At 38.9% G+C, this 17,023-nt stretch overlaps 1 protein-coding gene across 1 annotated transcript in view; it reads left to right on the top strand.

Moving 5' to 3' along the window:
• The window catches only part of syt3 (synaptotagmin III), a 49,651-nt gene that overhangs the window by 12,564 nt on the left and 20,064 nt on the right, over positions 1-17,023 (top strand). The window contains exons 5-13 of the mRNA XM_010768677.1: positions 854-962; positions 2,223-2,399; positions 6,413-6,539; positions 9,506-9,724; positions 11,511-11,631; positions 12,762-12,933; positions 13,565-13,694; positions 14,799-14,892; positions 15,377-16,983. Of these exons, the coding sequence (XP_010766979.1) occupies positions 854-962; positions 2,223-2,399; positions 6,413-6,539; positions 9,506-9,724; positions 11,511-11,631; positions 12,762-12,933; positions 13,565-13,694; positions 14,799-14,888 (1,145 nt within the window). The 3' untranslated portion in view covers positions 14,889-14,892; positions 15,377-16,983. The remainder of the gene's footprint in view (positions 1-853; positions 963-2,222; positions 2,400-6,412; positions 6,540-9,505; positions 9,725-11,510; positions 11,632-12,761; positions 12,934-13,564; positions 13,695-14,798; positions 14,893-15,376; positions 16,984-17,023) is intronic.

Here is a 17,023-nt window from a genome sequence, read left to right as displayed (position 1 = left end):
TGCCATTTGATTCATGATGCTGGTCAACTCATTAATTCACTTTCCTTTAACTCTGTTTTGTTCTATTCAACCACTGAGAAAGAATCCCTCTTTAGCTGCTGTATGTTCAACTTTCTTTCCTAGCTAGTTTTATCAGAGCTCGTTGCAAGAAACGGCTGAACTCAAACCTCATGTGTGCAGTGAAACTCGCTGAAGCGTACGAATTGGCCAATAATGATGTGTTTTTCCTTTACTTCCAGCAACCCTTTCACACCACACATAGAATGTTGATGTGTTCTTCTGTTGAGCTGCAACAAGTAGTCGGTTAATCAATTACTTGATTGACAGATAATTATTTGATTACATTTTTTATAATCAAATTCATTATTTAATATGCATTAACTGGTGTTGCTCACTTTCTCCTGATGTTTTGTAGACAAACGTTTGAAATTCAAATAAGCATTAGTTGCAGCCTTAACAAGATTACACACAAAGATACTGATTAACGTAGCTTTAGGAGATCCTTCCCAAAAACGGTATAATAGCGGGGCAATTTTCACAGACTGATTCATCAGTATCATTAATCAGTAATCGTCAAATGCTTTCTGGATGCCAAAATGGTACTTAGATGTGCCTTCTTTCATATCTGTTTGTTATGCCTCTTAATGCTGTTGTTAACGTCTGTTAATTATTTCTCTTCTGTCTGCTGTTAAAAAACTCTCAGTTAAATCAATGTAAGACAATCAATGCTATCGATGATGCCGACACTGCATTCGAAAAAAAGACATTGCTCTAAGCCACTGTAATGACTAAGGCACTAATAACAGAGAGAAGTGAGTCATCGAGACATGTTTGTCCATTTCTCACTCTGCAGGAACTCTGAAGCTGAGTCAGACGTCTCCAGACGTCCCTAACTCAGAGGTTGGAGCCCAGCCCCATAAAGACCTGCCGAACGCCCATTCCCAGCAGCAGGTCACCTCCCGGTCAGTACCGAGTGTTTGGGTTAAAAGGTGCAATGTGTCATCGTACAATCTCAACGTTTGCCAGGCTTATAATGTATAGCATAGTTTGCCCAGGTCAGTTGTAGCCATAGAGAGACCATACAAACATCAATGTCTTTAGTAATGTTTATTCTGGTACGGTTTGGTTTGTCATTAGTTGCACAAAAGATATATTGATCTATGAGCCAACATTGGATGTTACTTCCCAGTCTAAATGAAACACACCTCATCTCTTCACTTTCCCGGAGCTGTCCAACGGTGGAGAGCCATGCTAATGTTTACCCTTGTGTCGCTTCTTTTGATATCACTTATTATCTTGACCATAAATTGTGGTTTCTTGCCGAGAGCAGGTCGTTAGGATTGTGATAAAGGTCATTTGCCAAGAGTATGAGCCGTCTTTGCGTAATTTAACCGGGGGCTTTACCTTCAACCTGATTGACTCAGCAGCTCTAATCGTTCTTTTCTCTCTTTTTGGACTGAGGACAGACTAGACTTCACCGTGACTCACTATTACCTCCTTAGGTACAAGTGGTATTCTAAGACAGGACGTCCAGGGCTAGCTGATAAGCATGCTCATTTTGTTATCTCTGCAACACCTTACACAGTCTTGCAATTATGTCAAAACTGTTAGTTATTCACATTATGTTAATATAAGCCTATTGTAAACTAAAAACTCTGTCTATCCCTCACACATTGCACCTTAAAAGAGTGTGTGCATATTGTGCATTTGTAACAGTAGTTGTTGCTCAAAGGAAACTCCTAAAATCAAAATCAAGAAAAGGAAAACAGTACCTGCTTAAAAGCTGATTTGTGAGTAGACTGAAAAAGACTATATTGCTTCCTTCTAATTAATGCTTTTAAAGGGTTTTCTAACATATATAGTTTCATCTTGAACAACATCTGTCTTTTTGTAAAAAGTGATGGTGATATTAACAGTTATTTACTAAGCACAGTTACAGGTATCATTTCTACAAAAACAGAAAGGACTCTGGTAGAACATTCCCCATTTCTAACTGATACAATGAACCATCATCACACAACTAGACTTGATTTTATAACACCTCTATGAATGTGTAAAAAAGGTGTGCCTATGCGGATAGTTGTTATACTCACTTGAGTTGGTTCAAATGCCACTGCATCTCCCATCCAGTTACTGAATCATACTATTTGAAAGCATCGTTTTTAGTGTGTGTGCGCGCTGGGCTCTTCACTTAATATTCATCCTCTTATGTGTCTGTTTAGGCCTAAGCCCATGACTCACCAGCTCTCCAGCCCTGATTTCCATGGCGAGGAGAAGGAGCAGGTAACCAGCATTGGGCAGATCAAACCGGAGCTCTATAGGCCCAAGGGCGACCTGGGGGACGGCAAACCGGGCGACAACTGCGGCAAAATCAGCTTCCTCCTGCGTTACGCCTTCAAGTAAGTCACCAAGCTTACATCAAAACAGGCTAAATGATCTTTCAATGTCCTCTTATGTGAAACATGTAGGCTTTTAACATGGACAATTATATTCAAACCTAAACATCGAGGTTACATCACAACCAGGTTAGCTTGAAGATGCTGCACCAGTGTCCATGGGGAGCCCAATCGACTTGCTGTCTGGAAAACAGGAACACCTCCTGCTTTGATCGAAGCATTGCAAAACACAATTATTTTCCATGTCTTTTTTATCACCTAACAAGGTACAACTTTATTCAAACATTCCATGGCAAACCAGTTATGTTTTTCTTTAGTTTAGGTCTGGACCAAAGAGGTAAAATGACTGAACAACATTCCTATGCATGGCGCTAACTCGATAGATAGCTAAATAAAGAAATGACAACATCAACTCTGCATTCTTTGTATGCTTGTGATAGCCAGGCACAGTCTGGGAAATGTAATCCTTAAAAATACGAACTGAATATTGTTTGATGAATCCAGCACTGTCTGAGTGCCACAGCGCCGGTTTGGCCCGTCTCCTCTCAATGTAGCTGCGTCTGTTTTTGCACCACTTTGATCATAGCAGTGGGTGTTCAGTTCTTCAAACACTAAGAAGGGTGCAAATAGACACTGGTTGGCCAAATTTCCATCATGGCACAGAACAGAGAGAGGGTGCTTCTTTGGAAAATATATTTAGCTGTGTTTGTTCTCTTCAGTAGACATGTAAACAAAGCCTCCAACTCAAGGGGGAATTAAGTTTGAGCAAATTAGTTTTTTTTGGAAGTAAGCACCTCTAGATTCATTCCGTGGTCTCCTTTGTTTTCACATTATATTACATTTAATTTAGCTGACGTTTTTATCCAAAGTGACTTTAACCATGAACAAACACATGTAGAAAAGCAAGACTCCTACAGGTAGATAAGCTATCAAGAAGCCAAACCAATGAAATGCTACTGCATTGGCTTTAAATATGCCAAACCCTTGTTTACGATAATCATACTAAAATAATAATATACAACAAATTTAAAATGGTACTATTAAATGTAAGTGACAAAGCAGCTTCAGTGTCTTTATGTGCTGCGCGGCACACACTTTGGTTCTATTTATTTAGCTCCTTTGAGGATTCTTCCTTGAACCTTCTATACTGCAGAATTTGGGTCTGAGTATGTAATTGGTGGATGCCATGCTGTGAGGACTGGGTAATGGGAGAGTGTGTACGAATGTGAGGCTGTACTGCAGTCCTAGGTGGATGTGGGTTGTTGGGAGGAGTGTGTATCTCGCTCGCTCGCTCTGTCTGCAGCCCAGCTGGCAGTTCCCCCATTTCTGCCTGCCCTGACATGTAGAAACATTACAACAAGCGAAAATGCTGATGGTCAGAAAAGAAAAGGAGCGAGATGCCGTTCCAGTCATGAATTATATATGGCAAGCCACTTTAAACGGCAGCCCCTGTCAACAAATAATAACACCAGACTGTGTTTTAACTTGAGTTACAGATATAGAGAATTAGCAAGGAAATTGGATGGACAGTGAGGTTAATGATGAAAAATATTCATGTGTCCCTTTTTCTCCATTTATGCATGTCTGGCTTTAGTTGCCTGTCATTACATAGTAGGCAAATTGTTATAGTTAGGGAAGCAGAAGAGAGGGAGTAAAGAAGAAAGGTTAGAGATTTAGTGTGTGGCCATGTCTGTATACACACACACTGGAACTGTGATAAGATCGGTCTGTTAATGTGTGAGACCCAGCTGTTTGGAGTGTAACAGTCAGAATAACAATGTCAATCTCTCTCAGATCCTCGGGGAAAGGCATTTCTATTGACAATCCCATTAAAAGCTGACACATTTCCACTGTGGGAAATACAGCTAGCCTTCGGGCATTGTCTGCCAGGAATAAGGTCGTGAATTTACCTCTGTGCTCGAGCAGTAATAGGTATATTCTCTACTGTACTTCACGCTTGTTTAAAAACCTTAATTTGGGTTCCAAGCTCACATCTCGTTCTGTAAAAAGACATTTGAATTTGTGACCGCGTTTCTGTAGCAAACAACCAATGCAGGGAAAATGATGAGGTGTGTTCCTGTCGTTTCCAATTATTGTTCATTTGAGCATCGCTGTGAACCGCACTGGCTAATCACGGTGTGTCTGCCACCAACACGTATCCAAAAATAATACTGGAATAAACATCGTTAGAGGGGAGTATTACAGGTTTTTCCTCGTTAAAATATTTATCTGGCTGAGCTGTAAATGTAATTTCCTCCACTAACATCATCTCCCTGATTTGATGTGATAGCAGAGTGGGCATATTTATCCGATTGCCTTAATTGGATGTGATTCAGAGGTAAACACGTGTCCAGATGGGCCACGGTTGTATTGTCAACAAGCATGTCTTACTTGTGATTGGTACACACGGACATAAGACGTTGTAACTCCCGGGGTCACTGCTGGCGTTTCCTCAGCCTCAAAGTTCACGCTGCTCTCCTTAAGCAGCTAATGAAGTGCTGACACACTGGTTAACAAGGGGAGACACAGCCTAACGAGGTCTGATTAAAGGCCTCCGAGCTGTGCTCATCTTCATCTGGTAATTAAATACATAATAAACGGTGCATGAGACGCAGCCATGACTCTGGATGGAGCAACCGAATGTAAACACATGTGTATTGTGTGCGCTTACGACTGTGCGTTTATTCATATTGGTGTTTGTGACAAAGAAATACAGAAATAGTGAAACATGTGTGTGAGAGTTGTTCTATGAGAGTATCTGATTAGTGTTGATTAGAGAACCAATTATGCAATTGTAGGAGCAATTCTGCTGATTGTCTAAATGCGCTAACTTTCATGTCATTTTCTCCCTCATTCAGAAAATCTCACGTTATTAGTATCTACAAAGACGACATCATTACTGTAGAGCTGACAACATTAATTGATTATTTTTGAGTTTATTTAGTTGGCAAACAATAATGCAGCACATCTTGATAATTGATTCATTGTTTGAGTCATACATTAGGCGAAATGCAAAACAATCTGCTAATGCCAGTTCCTGTTCTTTAATAAATTAATATCATTATTATTTAACAAACTAATTTTAAGGGTTGACTATTGTTTACAGCTGGATTAACCGATGATTTTTCAAATAATTAAGGATAAAAACTAATTAATATAATTTTGACAGTATGTTCATGAAATCAATTTCAAATATAATATATATATATACAGTATATATCATTTAATAAACAGAGCCACTTCTACTTGTATCCTAATATAACAGGTTACAGATTATTTCTGTTACATTTTCATTTGTATTTGACAAATATAAAAATGTGTAGCAGTATTTTCTGACGGCTTCTTTATACAACCACTGCAGTACTGATTTAAAGTCGAGCAAGTTTATTTCCATGGCACATTTTGTCCACAGGGGAAATCCAGTGTGCTATACATAAATAAAATTGAGAAAGGAACACCCATGCAAAAAATATGATAACAAAAATGACAAAGAACATAAGTAAAATACAAACTGCATAAAATAGAAAAAAACCTTAAGTTAAAACATAGTGAAATAAACATTGACTATGTTTTCACACATTATGCAACCTGATAGAGAACAATAAAGCAAAAAGAATGGTAATACAGACAAATAATACTTTGATAGTGGAAGGCACTGGCATGGACCATAGTGAGGGTAGAATAAAGGGAACTGTGTTAAGGTTTTTTAATGAGCTTCGCCTTGGCAAGCAGACTCTCTGTCACTCGTTGTACGTCTTTGCTTACTTTAATCGCTGCAACATAATACAGCTTCAGGAATGACACACAAACTCACTTACATGCTATTTTGTTTTTTCTTAACTTCAGAGACACGAAAACCTCCCACACCGTTATGTGTAGAAAAGGTGTGTGCTTGTGTGTGTGTGGGTTGATCCTGTCTGGCTCTCATAGATTATTTGTGTAAATGTGAGCGACCCCTGCCTTTTTTCTTTTAATGGAATGTGAAAGTTTAAAGGACTTTTCTGTGTTTGTCTCAGTACGGAGCAGTTGGTGGTGAAGATCCTGAAAGCTCTGGACCTGCCAGCAAAGGATGCCAACGGCTTCTCTGACCCATATGTAAAGATCTACCTACTGCCAGACAGGAAGAAGAAATACCAGACCAAGGTGAATCCCACTTCCACCACACTCACTCGTTTGCTTAGTGTAAACAAACAAAGAGAAAACCTCCTCAACATTTAAACATCATCACGTCTGACTGGCTGTTTTCTCTCCGCCTGTTTCCTGCTGCTCTGATGACCTAGCCTCCTCATGGGGAATCATTACAGCTTCACTAATGTAATATAATATAACCTGGAGCTAAATGTATTCAAGATAATGTGCCTCAGACTATTACAAGGCACTGCTACTCAACCCCTGTGTTATTCTGGTATTGGGCTCCCTAGAGTCAATATCGAGTACATTTCGGGATGTTCTGTACCCGTTGCCCTTAAATATCATCCGCTCTTCTAATTTATTCTCTGTAGGGAAGATCAAAAGTCACTAACTTTGAACCCTCACAAATGTGGACAGTTTTAGTTCTCGATTTTATAACCATAAATATTATACCAGTGCTTTTGTACAGCGTATGGGTGAAACAGGGAAACGTTCTGAAGATAAAAATTCAAAAACCTTCACAATTGACAGTAGATCCAGGAAAGAGTGAAAAGTAAGCTTTCAGTCACAATGAAGCTGTACCCGTTTGAAATGTCTCCCTTTTGGTTTCCCCCTTTGTGCGACTGTCTCCTGTATGTTACAAAAGCCGATTCAGTCGTTGAAAAGAGTGAATGCTTCTGTAATTTGCATAATAACGCCCTGCTTTTGTTTAGAGTGTAGATTATTGTTTCATTTCAATCATGTGGAATTTTCAGACCACTCGTATTTTCCCTGCTTTTATCCCTCCAGCTAATTTCAAAAGAGAAACAGACCTCTTTTCTGTAGCTGTTAAAGCTTTGTGTTTCTGGTTTCTAAAGGCACTGCTTCTCCATCAGCTGCGTGTTTATTCCAAAGCTAACAAGTAATCATCAAGTGCTAATAAGCCGGAGTGACAGACCCAGTCATGCAGTGACAAAAGTTAGATTTGGAAAATCGAGTGTGTGTCATTTAAATTATCACCAGCTTTATTGCATGACAGCATCTACATCAAAGGCTTTCTTTGCAAATACATCCCACCACTAAATCAGCAAATAGTAAAGAAAAAACGTTGAAGATTAAATGATTGAAGACACATTTGAATGTTTCTGCAATGTGTTTAAATATGACGAGCAGGAAATGACAGCAGCTCGCTTTCCATCCGACTTAGTCCTCCGGTTTAAACCATCTGTTTATTTTTACTTGATATTGATGTGACAGATAGAAAAGAGAAGGAACACATTAAAACTTCAAAATAGAGGTGAACTTGGAATGAATACAGTTACCAATATAAAATCTTTGGACACATCCAAGAGGAAGACATCTGGCTATGTTGTACGTGTTGGGAAACAGAATGTTGAGTTTTACATTTGGTTTTAGGTCTTTTATATCATTTCAGTAAGTTTGATTTGATTCTCCATCCCACAAAAAAAGAACAAATTCACTTTCATCCCACTAGCTGAGCAACGAGGTCAGGCAGTGTGGTAGAGGTTAATTGTGTTGCTGGAGGTCATTTTATTATGGCAAACCAAACCCCTCTGGAATATTCTGTGCCCTGAAAGTTCCTGTTTCTGTGGAAAGGCAGATTAATTTAAAATGACATTTGCGTGCCATAATGTCTGTTTTGCTGCTTTCAGCACATTCATCCTACAGACTGTTAATCAAAGCTTTTACATTCACAACAACTCTCCTATGTGAGGATAAGAACCCCTTCGATTCATAGAAATTGATGCCTTTTATGTTTTCTAAGGAAAATATTCAGTACAATAAAACACCAATGGGAGTGCAGTGCCAAAGATGTTATCAAACGAATATGAGGATTTTGTCCATTACTGCTTTCAGAGAAAATGTATTTACCATAAGTTCTGAGCCCCTAAGATAAGATTATTTTTCTAAATATAAGAGTTTTGCATTGATACTTATTCGAGTCACAGATAAAAGCCAGAAGGCGAACTCTGCTAAGTGCTAGACATCAAGTCACAATGTGAAAGTGTACTTTACCAACCAGGAAATAAGATACTGTGTACTTATACAAGTATTTCCATTTAATCAAAGAAAACAGGAGGTCTGATGTAACAAGGAAATGAGGAAATCTGGGAAATGGTGTTGATATTTTAATACGCTTTGACTCACAAACCTTTAATTAAACTATATTTAGTGCAAGAATACTGAAATTGAATAATTATACATTTAAAACATTTATTTTGTTTTATCCAAGTTTTTTATACGTGACTAATTCAAGCAGCGTTAATGGTTATTCCTGGTAGCACTAAAACAAGCATTGACATTTTGTGTAAGAGCAACCCTTATTACAGTGCAAGTCCAATGTTAACCGCCTTTCTGCTGTAATTGTAGTGTTGTTAACCCTTAGATGCATAAGTGGGTCTTTTTTGACCCGGTGAGGTGGTTTTCTTGAAGTATCATTGTAATTAAAAAAATTTTTTTATCATTTCATATTCCAGCTATTCCTCAAAAAAATGTTTTGTATATCATGCCATACACATTTTTAATTTAGATTTCAAGAAATTGTAGTTTTTGTATTAATACCCCAAGCTTCCATAAGTGGGTCAAAAATGACCCGCATGCATCTATGGAATCCTATGGGAAAATGTTTTTTTTTCAAAATGTAAAAGAAATGTCTAAAATTATAAATAGTGAAAAATTAAATATAAAATATTTCTAGTGTGAACCAAAATATAATACTAAATATTATAAAAGTGATTTTTCTAAACCAAAATGACAAAAATGGCATAAAAACACATATTCTATTACGGGTCCTTTTTGACCCACTTCGAGTCACTCGTGCATCTAAGGGTTAAAAAAACATGTTTCCCTATCATTCCTTGTGCTCATTCCATTTTACCTACCCATTGGTACACTATAGGTTCTAAATAATGATTGTTATTTGTAGTTTTGATGTGTAGAGTTTCAATTCTCTCTCTCTGTCCTTGTCCGTCTCGCAGGTCCACAGAAAGACCTTGAACCCGGTGTTCAATGAGACCTTTCAGTTTGGCGTTCCGCTGAGTGAGCTACATTCCAGGAAGCTGCATTTCTCTGTGTACGACTTCGACCGCTTCTCCAGACATGACCTGATTGGCCAGGTAGTGGTGGACAACCTGCTGGACTTCAGCGAGGGCAGCGGGGACAAACCCGTCTGGAGGGACATTGTGGAGGGCACAGCGGTAAGAACAAAGCTCTGCATCAAACGCAAAACAATAACTTTCATTTTGGGAAGATTTTAGATAAGATTAGATTTTAATTAAAATGAGCCTTGTAGCGATGTCCAGCCACTGAAAATGAGGGGCCTAAACACTGTTAGATAGAGATAATGGAGCATATCAAACTTGATCCTCTAGTTTCAGGACAAATACATGGATTCATGGTTGGAAATAAAATGTGAATACCAAAGAGGAAAGAGAAAGTGACTAATAAATAAGAAATACAATTGTCCAATGTATTTTTTTACACAATAAGATTTGTGAACATATGAGTACATTACAAAACGAATATGTGGATGTGCTGCTGTTATAGTGTGCCTTACAGCATATTAACAGCTGAATATAGTGTGTTATATTGAATGTACAGATATACTATACGGCATGCTTACAAGATGTCTGTTCTGCTATGTCTCATACTGTTTTTTCACTTCATGATATCATAGCCATAGTGACTCTATGGAAGAAGAAAGGTCAAAGTTTAATTCTGCATCAGCAGTCAATGAATAACTTTGAAATGCAACCACTAAATACTGTATGTTCAAAGGAAAGCACCACATCATGTTAAGTATTGTCAGACTTTAATTTTAAAACCATCCTTCTTAATGTTTATTAAAATGGAAAACACAGTTTAAAGTATTTGCTTTATTCACGTATTGCTGTATGCAAGCTTCTAAAATACAGCTGGTCTTCTTCAATACAGTCAAGTTTGAATTATCAGGTTGCCTCTGTCCTGAGGTTTTGTTTTGTCAGTCACAAGAAACATTTATTCAGACGAGCAATTGAGAAACCTTGAGTGGAATTTCTTATGTTAAATAGCAGAACTTGAAATGACCTTCTGGAAATTCTGATAAAAGTTTTGAGAAATATAACATTGCAGTGCCCATCAATTCAAGGGTATAAATATTCAAGGTGTTTTTGGGTGAAAACGTTTCCAGTATCTTATTGTTTCTAGTGTGCATTATTGTGTGTTGTCTGACGTTTATGTACTCTATATAGAGAATGCACAGGAATGGTGTAGACTGGAAATTGTCTGCAGTATATTCATTCGGAGTCTGGTAATAACACAGCTCAGGAGAGTCCAGATGGATTACTGGAAAGGCACCGCTGGCCATATCCAAACTTTTTATCACACAGTGCTGCGTCCAAGTAGATTTATATGAAATATTCATAGAAAGCTATTAGCAAATTAGAAGTCGTACAGTTTGTTGGCATGAAGGTTTCATTTATTAAATAAGTTTAAAGCATCAGCCTCTTAGCGCATTTCAGTGTTTCACCCGGGGAAGTATTGATTAGTGAGGCACAAAGCCACTAAGGAGTCATCATGCCACAGTGTGACCTGAATACCATTGGTGTCATTACTGTGGTGCCACTGAGACCACAGGCACCGAGAACATCAGTAGTGATGGGGGGGTTTATAAAAAGCCTGAGGAATCGCCATCTCTACTTACTTAACACTTTCCTCCACTCGGGGACATAGACAGATTGGCATATGATTCATTTACAGTGACGGCACTTCCCCTCTGCCTAAACACTCTGCCTCTCCGCATTAGGATTCCTGCCGTCAGCGCCATCCGTCACAGATGTAGCTCTTTTCTGGCAACAGACAATCATAGCACACCAAAGGATATCTGTGCGTTGATGTTCTTCCTATCTGACTCTGTCTCTGATGCCAAGTGTGTGTGCGTGTGTGTGTTTGCTCACTTTGTGCCAGCTCAGTTTCTGATCTCTATATGTGTGTGGTGACCTGCAGGAGAAGGCTGATCTCGGGGAGCTCAATTTCTCGCTGTGTTACCTGCCCACTGCAGGCAGGCTCACTGCTACAGTCATCAAGGCCACCAACCTCAAAGCCATGGACCTCACTGGCTTCTCAGGTAAAGGATTACAAATATATACACACACTAACATGCAGTTGGGATACTTTTTCATGTTAAGATCACAAGTAAACATGGATCTAGTTTCTTTAAATAATAGCGTTCCTTTTGATGCCGTTTTACACCAAATGAAGAAGCTGTGTTTTCCCCATCAGTAGCCTCAATTGACCAGAATGCAATACAGTTAGCATTTTAACTGATTTTAAACATTATATCAGTTTCCTCTCCCGGCAGATACAAATCAACACATCTGTGCAAAAAAGTTTAAACCAAATACATTTTTATTTACCACTTACTGAAGTACAAGAAGATGCAGAAAAGTACTTTTTTGATTAATTAACCCCTGTAAATCATTTCTGAAGTGCAGTTAAAATAATCTTAGGTTAGATTTTCTAAAGATAGATCCATACATTATCAATACATTAGCTGAAGCCTTTAGTTTATTATCCACTAACACAATAACACAGTAAAACATTGTTTAAATGTATTTTGTTGCAAGCAGAATTAGCTGCAGGTGTTGCAGTAATTATGTGTGGATAAAGAAGAGTTTCACCTGTGAAACTGATGTGATAATATGATCACTAATATGGAATTAACAAGAGCAAATCCTTTAATTCTTTAGTTTTTAATCACTTAAAGACCTTAATATTGCGTACGCCCTCTTAGATTAAATAAAATCTGAAATGATAATGACCGCATGCCGTAATTATTGTCACAGTGATCCCAGGGTAATTGCAGTGCCTTAAAGATACATAAAATGCAGTATAAAGATGGAGTCGTGGGCGTGTGTGTGTTTTCCCTGGCTGCTGTCTCCGAGCTGCACATGTTGAATGGATAATGGAAGTGATTCAACCTGTGCTGCTTTTCTCCCTTTGTGTTTTTAATCCAGCTTTGCCAAGGTGACTTGATTTTCATGCCTTTTATGTGTTAAAGCAGGATACCTGTGAGCATAATACCTAACAACATTTGGAGGAGCCCCCACTTATTTATTTTATTCCTCACGGTCGTTTCTCATCTCCTTTCCTTCTCTTCATTACTTGTTTTCCCCCCCTCACGACTTGCTTTCTATCTCTCCTTTTACCCCGTCACTTTCATCTTTCTTGGCTTCCTCCCTCCTCTCTCTCGTTCAGATCCGTATGTGAAGGCCTCTTTGATCTGTGACGGGCGAAGGCTAAAAAAGAGGAAGACTTCCATTAAGAAGAACACACTGAACCCCACATACAACGAAGCGCTGGTGTTTGACATTCCCAATGAAAATATAGAAAGTGTTTCCATCATCATTGCGGTGATGGACTATGACTGGTGAGCAAGTGTTATTACATTGCAGCGTGTTTGGGGTGCTTTGACATGAAACTGATCATTACTGTGAAGTGTGCTGCTTATTGAATGTGTGTTTGCGCTGGCAGTGTGGTGTTTGCTGTTGCTTTTGGGTCGTAACATTTTGATGGTGTTGCGGCTGTGTTGAACATGATGAGAGCCCTCTCATGAATCAGCCTCCTGGTGGACGTTCCCTGTTTTACATAGTCGGGCACCTCATGAATAAGCATGATTTATGCTAATGGTGAAGGAAGAAGTGTAACCCTGCCAGCGTTTGTCTGTCTGACGCTTGCATCAACATTCAGCTGGTTGATGTGTTTGTGAATAGATACTTGCCTATCTATTATGTATACTGGCCTCCATTTGGCATCTCCATAGGTGTATGCTTTTGTATGTTTGTGCTCGGGCCTGCTTCCCCGCTCTCATCAAGCTTTTATGCAAGGCTGTATGTATTTGCAAGATGCTGTTCAATATCCCTCCACAGCCACTGTATTCTTTTCCTAGTACTCAGGGTTGATAGATTAGACTCTGCCTGCCTGTTTCTTACAAGCCCTTTCTCTCCCTCTCTGTCTCTCTGTCTCTCTTGTCTTTGCTTCCATCCCTTGCTTCATGTTAGTATTGGTCATAACGAGGTTATAGGGATGTGTCGTGTCGGCAGCGAGGCTGAAGGACCAGGAAGGGAGCACTGGACAGCCATGCTGGCCAATCCACGCAAACCAATAGAAAATTGGTATCAGCTTGTGGAGGTAATGACCATATGAGCATGTGTGTTCGTGTGACAGTGACTATGTGTGTGCATTCATGTGTCATGATCTCATACCACATTATGTTCAGTCCTTTGGTTGGTTCTGAAAAACCACATTGATTTTATGATATGATGATTATTATATTCATTACAAGTAGTGGTATCTGCAGTATGCTGCCTTTTAGAATAGCAAAAGTTGTGATAATAGTATAGAAGTAATGGTACTTTAACATTAAAGCAGCAGTGAGTGATAACATAATTATTCAGGTGTTTTTTTAAGAAGTTCTAAAAGGTAAAATTATTCAGCAAGTAAAAGTGTTGCATACACAATAACATATTTAGCTGTGACATTTCTAAATAAACTATTTGCAATAAGCAGAAATTACTTTACATCTTGTTGGGTAATTAGTATAAATTAATACAATTTTAACATGTTTTGAATGCCAAACATTAATCAAAATAAAGAAATTACTAATAATAGTTAACTACAATTCTATCCTCTGAAACATTGTAGAGTAATTTGAAATACACACAACACACCATTAAGAAGAGCAAGAGGAACCCAACATACAAAGAAGTGCTGGTGTTTGACATTCCTAAGGAAATTATTGAAAGGATTTCTTTTTTGTACACTTTGATTAGGTGGATTAATCAACCGAGATATAAAATGTTAATGATATCACATTCAGAGGTGCTTCAGAGGAGAATTTAGTTATCTTTGAATGGAGCTGGGATATAGCTGTTTACCCTCGTTGTTATGCCTGTCTTTGTGCTAAGCTAAGCCAACTGGCTGCTGGCGGTAGCTTCATATTTACCATACAGTGGTATTAATCTTATAATCTTACTTTTGGCAAGAAGAAGAATAAGCAAATTTCCTAAAAATGTCGAACTACTCCTTGAGGTACAGGAGTTGAGAAATTGTACTACCCTTCTTTACACCAATAAGTACAGTAGCAAAGATAGTAGTGGTACTCCACTACAAAGCATGACAACAACATTAAATATATTATCATATTAACATTTTAATTACTTCAACTGAATGTATAAAAAGTGTTTCTATTTTCCATTAATAATTAACACAAGCAAAATCTCTATTTCCCTGCAGGAAAAAGCGATTGGTACATTTGTGTCGAAGACTGCTCCAGAATCCTCCGCTAAGCCGAACATCGTGGTGGACAGTCCTCACTCTGATTAAAACTGTGAGCCTCTCCTGTTTTAGATCTGACATATTGATTTTTAAAAGTCTTATCAGCATGCTGTCACGCAGTCTGTATTCTTATTTTCTAGGCTATTGGAATCTGCATCACTATTTTACATAAAATCCACTGCCTCCTTGATTTCTGCTTGTAAACTGGACAGAACTCGCTGTGCTAAAATCTTAAAGTACATCCACGTACTGTGCAGCAGATGCTCTCGAGACAGATTTACACAGGAAAAGTGGTTGAGTCTTTAAAGGCATGACCTAGCTGTGAGTGTCTGATAAAGTGGAGGCTGTGGTGCTGTCAGATGTAGAAGCTCCAAGGCAGAAGCATCTGTTTAATCTAGATGTTATGGGTTATGTAATGCATCTCCCCCTCCTCCTTCCAAACGTACAGTACTGCATACTGTTTACATATTCTCTCGCCCCCTTCTGTCTCTCTCTAGCTTAATCGGTCTCTTCTCCCTTATCCCCTTTTTCCTCAGGTCTTTATCATCTCTCCAGCTCCAGACTTTCCTTTCTTTCCGCTCATCTGTGAATAATTCTCTCCATCAAAGAAAGAGAGACGCGGAGACACTGCTAGTGTCCTACTGCTAGTGCTGTTTTGCTCCTGCTAATGAATTCTTCAAGTCCTGTGCTGTCTTTACCAAGCCGGGAGAAAAAAAACAACATCCATCCCAAGCTACACCTTGAGCATCAGACTTTAAATTAACAAACACATGCTAACACTAAATGGTACAGTAGGAGTGATTTCAGGTGTACATGTGGGATCTAGCAAGGGAACAAAAAACATATAACTCATACACACAAACACACACACACACACACACACACACACACACACACACACACACACACACACACACACACACACACACACACACACAGAGTTTGTAGTATGTGCATAGTTCATGTGTGCTTCAGATTAGTCTAGTATTTCATCTAGGAAGAGTGTGCTGTGACAAACATTTCTTTTTTGAAAAGAAAAAAAAAAGGAAAGCCATCCTAAAATGGATGTTTCAACCAGGACCAAAGGTTCATGCCCTTGTACAGACTATAAAAGAAGAAAATCACTATGTCGATATTTTTCTTTGCAATATTTGTGTACAGTATATGCCGTACTGTATGGGAAAAAATCTCACGTAGTACTTAGCAGGACGAAACATTTGAGATGGATTCTCCCAGCCCTTTTTGGATGCCTTCTCCAGGCTCCACGTCCTATTGTTTAAGACTTAATTCGCTTATTTTCCCCAGAGGAAAGACGACAAAGCGTCCAGTGGTATTTAATGATGTCAGAGGAGGGAAAAATGAGGACTGACTCATTGGTTTAAGCATGTTACGCAACCTTGAAATGTGTCCCTCTTCTTTGTGCTTTTTGTCACCATTATTATGGTGCTCATCAGTGTCAACATTTCTATCATTACTTTTGCTTTGTCTGTTTGATACGGTAAACACATAACCATCAGAAAAGGAGTTTATTCATGCTATTTTTACAATCCACTGAGGATACCGTGGTGTGAGCTTCCAGTAGACATGGACTATTTGATCGTCCTCTGCATTTTGGCCAAACTGGCAGACTTTTCCGAATGTAGGACTACACAGGTTGAACGAAACCTGCGTTTAGGATCGGACCAGCATCTGTTTGGAATGCACTCGCTAGAGGATGTATCCAACAGGGAAGGATATCACCACTCTATTTGATTTTTCTATCATTCCAGGATTCTTTTCTTTTCTCAAGAAGTCATCATCCAGCTTCAACTAAATAAATGACTATCTTCAAGTCCCCATCATGCCCCTTACAAGACTTTAGAAGGACACACACTTCCGTGTTGCTTTTATTAGTGTGTGTTTCCGTGTTTATGGGCGTGTTTGTTTTGTATTTGTGCGCGTCTGTGTGATTGTGTATGCCTGTGTGTCACTGTGACCTTGTGTGTGACACGTCTCTTTGCTCGCCCCCGCCCTCGTCTTTTTTCTGTCTTTGCCTCCCTCACTCCCCAAATCCCGGCATCCATAGACGTAAACGCTTGTCTTGGAGCCAAACGTGTCTTCTGTCCCGTGTCTTTACAAGGAGCCATTTTGTGTGTGTGTGTGTGTGGAATTAACAAGAGCAAATCCTTTAATTCTTTAGTTTT

This window comes from Notothenia coriiceps, unplaced genomic scaffold, assembly GCF_000735185.1.
Source record: "Notothenia coriiceps isolate Sejong01 unplaced genomic scaffold, NC01 NC01_scaffold00000339, whole genome shotgun sequence".
Taxonomy (NCBI): Eukaryota; Metazoa; Chordata; class Actinopteri; order Perciformes; family Nototheniidae; genus Notothenia; species Notothenia coriiceps.
This window is presented reverse-complemented; position numbering and strand designations above follow the sequence as displayed.